At 51.2% G+C, this 3,220-nt stretch overlaps 1 protein-coding gene across 1 annotated transcript; it reads right to left on the bottom strand.

The window, feature by feature from the left end:
• Positions 1-2,654: 2,654 nt before the first annotated feature.
• LOC104528013 (protocadherin gamma-B4-like) lies at positions 2,655-2,881 on the bottom strand (the record flags this gene model as incomplete). The annotated part of the gene is made up of 1 exon (XM_010171889.1): positions 2,655-2,881. A coding segment is annotated over one exon (227 nt), but the record flags the coding sequence as incomplete, so codon positions are not given.
• Between the last annotated feature and the right edge of the window lie 339 nt (positions 2,882-3,220).

The raw sequence follows: 3,220 nt of genomic DNA, 5'->3' as shown, positions 1-3,220 counted from the left end.
CTGGGTTGGAGAAGGGAGAATGGATCCCTCTTGGTGATGGGGAAGGGTGACTGGATCCCCACCGGGGCTGGGGAAGGGTGACCAGATCCCCCTGAGACTGGGGGTGACCAGATTCCCCCAGGATTGGGGAAGGGTGATCAGATCCCTGGCAATAAAGGGGAATTGGATCCATTCAGGGCTGGGGAAGGGGCTGTAGCTGCGGACACCGCAGTCTCCTGCATGGGGTATGCCAGGATTTGCCCTGCCCTGCCCCAAAAACACCAGCTGGGATGACACCAGTGTCACCCACAGTCATGTCACCCTCTACCCAAAGGCCTGGGGGATCCGAGGATAGAGGTGCCCCAAAAGCATCCCCACTGCTGGAGCCAGGCTGGGGCTGAACCACCCCCCCCACTGGCAGCACCAAGACGAACAGATCCCATCTGTGTCCCCCCCTTCTCATCGGAATAAATACCATTTATTCAGAAGAAATCATTTTATTTTTTTTTCCCAAAGAAAAAAAGCAATATAAATATTAGAGTATAAAACTTGCGTGTAACACATCGACATCGGTCTATATGGGTATAAGAAGGATATAAGCATATATATAATATATAAGTATAATTCAATATTAGACACATTGAAAGGGCAAACGTGTTTCATCTCACGTACACTTGGAGCACAGACCACATGGAAAGAAGATACAGAGAAAATTGAAAATACTGGTGTCCACAAGTTAGTTACCGAGATTAAAAATAACACGCCACTAAATACACGACACTCACTATGCTACCTCAGATTGCAGATTAAAAAGAAATATAAAGACTACGATTCAGCTACAGCATTTCGGGGGAGGGGTGGGGCGGGGCGGGCAGGTGGCAGCTGCAGGGGACAGGGTGGGAGCCATCCCAGTGCAGCCAGTGCCGGAGGTGGCCAAATCTGGATGGAACACGGTAGATGCTCCTGCTGCCCTGGATTTGGGGAAGGGTGACCGCTGCCATGCCAGAGCCTGACCCAGAGGGCTGGATCTGCTCGGGTGAGTTATGTTAGTGATTAAAAAAGGGGAAAAACAATCCACACCCCACACCCCCCGCCCCTGAAAACTCTGCATGGCCCCTTCTTGACCCCACCCCACAGCCCCTCTTCTCCTCCGGCTACACAAAGCCCCCTCAGTCTTTCTGAGGGGAATCAGAGCTGCTTTGATATGGGAAGCTGACCTGATGCAAGGGTGATGGGCACACGGATAAACTCTATTCCTCATCCATTGATTACCTCCACGGGGTGGAAAGCTCAAAGCCGGTGGGAGCATCACCTCTTCTGGGCCCCATGGGCCCATGTGACGTCTCCCCAGTCACCCTAGCTCGCTGGCTTCGCAGCATCACCCCTGTCTCTTGGGTCCCTCCTCAAGGTCTAGTCCCCAAGCATCACCAAACCACTGTCACTTACTCAGTCACCAACTCTGCACCAAAGCCATGCGCTGGCAGCTCCATGGATCTCACCCCTTTGGGTGAGACCACAAAATAACACCTTTATTTGGGACCCACACCCAAATAAGAAGTGATGAGTCTCCCTATCCTACTTGACCCATCCCACCCCACCCAAGGCAGTCCCAGCACATTCACACCACGCTGCGTGGGCATGCGAGGACTTGTCTGGATCTGTGGAGCTAACTGCTCTAGTGCAGGCGTGAGGTGAAGGATGTGCATGCAGACGTGGTGTGCAGAAACGTGAAGCATCGTGCCTCCTGGTCCCCTTGGCGGGGACTCAGCCAGATGGCTGCCTGGCCACAGGGGAGCAAGACTGTTTCAGCTTGAATTCCAGAAGAACATTGACTGTACATATAAATATTTACTGCAAAGAAGGGATGAGATGTGTCTGCTCTTCAGAGACCCCTAGAACTGCCAGGGCAGCTGCCACGCACCTCAGCTGCTCCTCATTGAATTCCCTACCTCTCAGACATCAGGAGGAGGGTTTTTGTCTCATACTTCAGGCCACCAGTGGTTGTTGCACTTTAAAAAAAAAAAAAATACATTTTTAGGATGCAGCTTTACCATATTCCCTTTGACTCATGCAATATAAACACTTAGGTTTTTTTCCTGGGTAACAGGCAAGCAGGAACTGAAGCACTCCCTACCAACATCTCAGCAACAAATCCATCGCTATCATTAACTCAGGGTGAATTTTACTCATGGAAAGGTTAAAAGCAAAGATCTGGAACATGGGCTATAAGGTAGGAACTGCATGTTCCTTTCCAAAAAAATGCTCGAAGGTCTATAAATTAAGAGATCTGTGTTAAAATTATTTACAGCGGGCAAAGCCGATCACAAGCCTTGTGCCTTTCTCGGACTATGTGGGAGCAAATCGGATCCAAAGACATGGCAGAAGACCTTCCACCCTTGAATATGCTAATACCCAAGGGACTGTATAAAATGTTAGCAAGTATTCACAGGGCACTTTGCATTCGGTTTAGCTTCCGGATTGGTTTTCATCATGAGATCTAACAGCAGCGAGACCCTGCTCCTAGCTCTGATGATGAGGAGATACATTCGAGTGTTTCCTACTTTTTTGCGTCACAAAAAAAAAAAAAAAATAACATTCGTCCTTCGGCCTGGGCTGTGGTTTGGGGGAGTGCTGGAGCCGGCTGCCCTGTAGCTCTAAGGTCTCCTTCTACTTCTCTACTTCTTCTCCTTCTTCCCGGATTTCTTCTTGTTGCCTCCCGAGGAGCTGGAGCTCTTGGCGTCGCGTTTGCTGGCAGCGTTGGTGAGGGTGGCAGTGCTGCCAGGGATGTAGACGTTCTGCCGGTAATCAGGGACATGCTGCAGGGTGAACTGGGGGCCGTAGCGGGCACTCAGCCCCATGGTGCCTGTCCCGCCGCCCAGGGTCGAGTTGCCATCAGCAGCTTCTGTGGGGAATGCCAAGGCAGGGGCGGGGGGGTAGGGGGGAAGAGAAGGGCAGGTTGTTAGTGCTGGTCAGAGACCACCCCAAGCCTCAGCAATACCGAAAGGTGTCAAACCCAGACCTTTGTGCCACCAACCTTCACCCCCACCCTTCATTACCCTCCAGCACTATCGCTTCATGGGATGGCTAACACGTGTGTGATGGGGAGCACCGCACAGCCGGCAACAAAATCCTGTTTCCCTCTCATATCGTTGATAAAGATGCCAGAGGATAGGGAGGCTCTGCAGAAGGATCTGGACAGACTAGATTGATGGGCCAGGACCAACTGCATGAGTTTCAATCA

This window comes from Antrostomus carolinensis, unplaced genomic scaffold (assembly GCF_000700745.2).
Source record: "Antrostomus carolinensis isolate BGI_N321 unplaced genomic scaffold, ASM70074v2 scaffold41267, whole genome shotgun sequence".
NCBI classification, from domain to species: Eukaryota; Metazoa; Chordata; class Aves; order Caprimulgiformes; family Caprimulgidae; genus Antrostomus; species Antrostomus carolinensis.
Note: the sequence above shows the minus strand (reverse complement) of the source record. Positions and strands in the feature narration are given on the sequence as shown.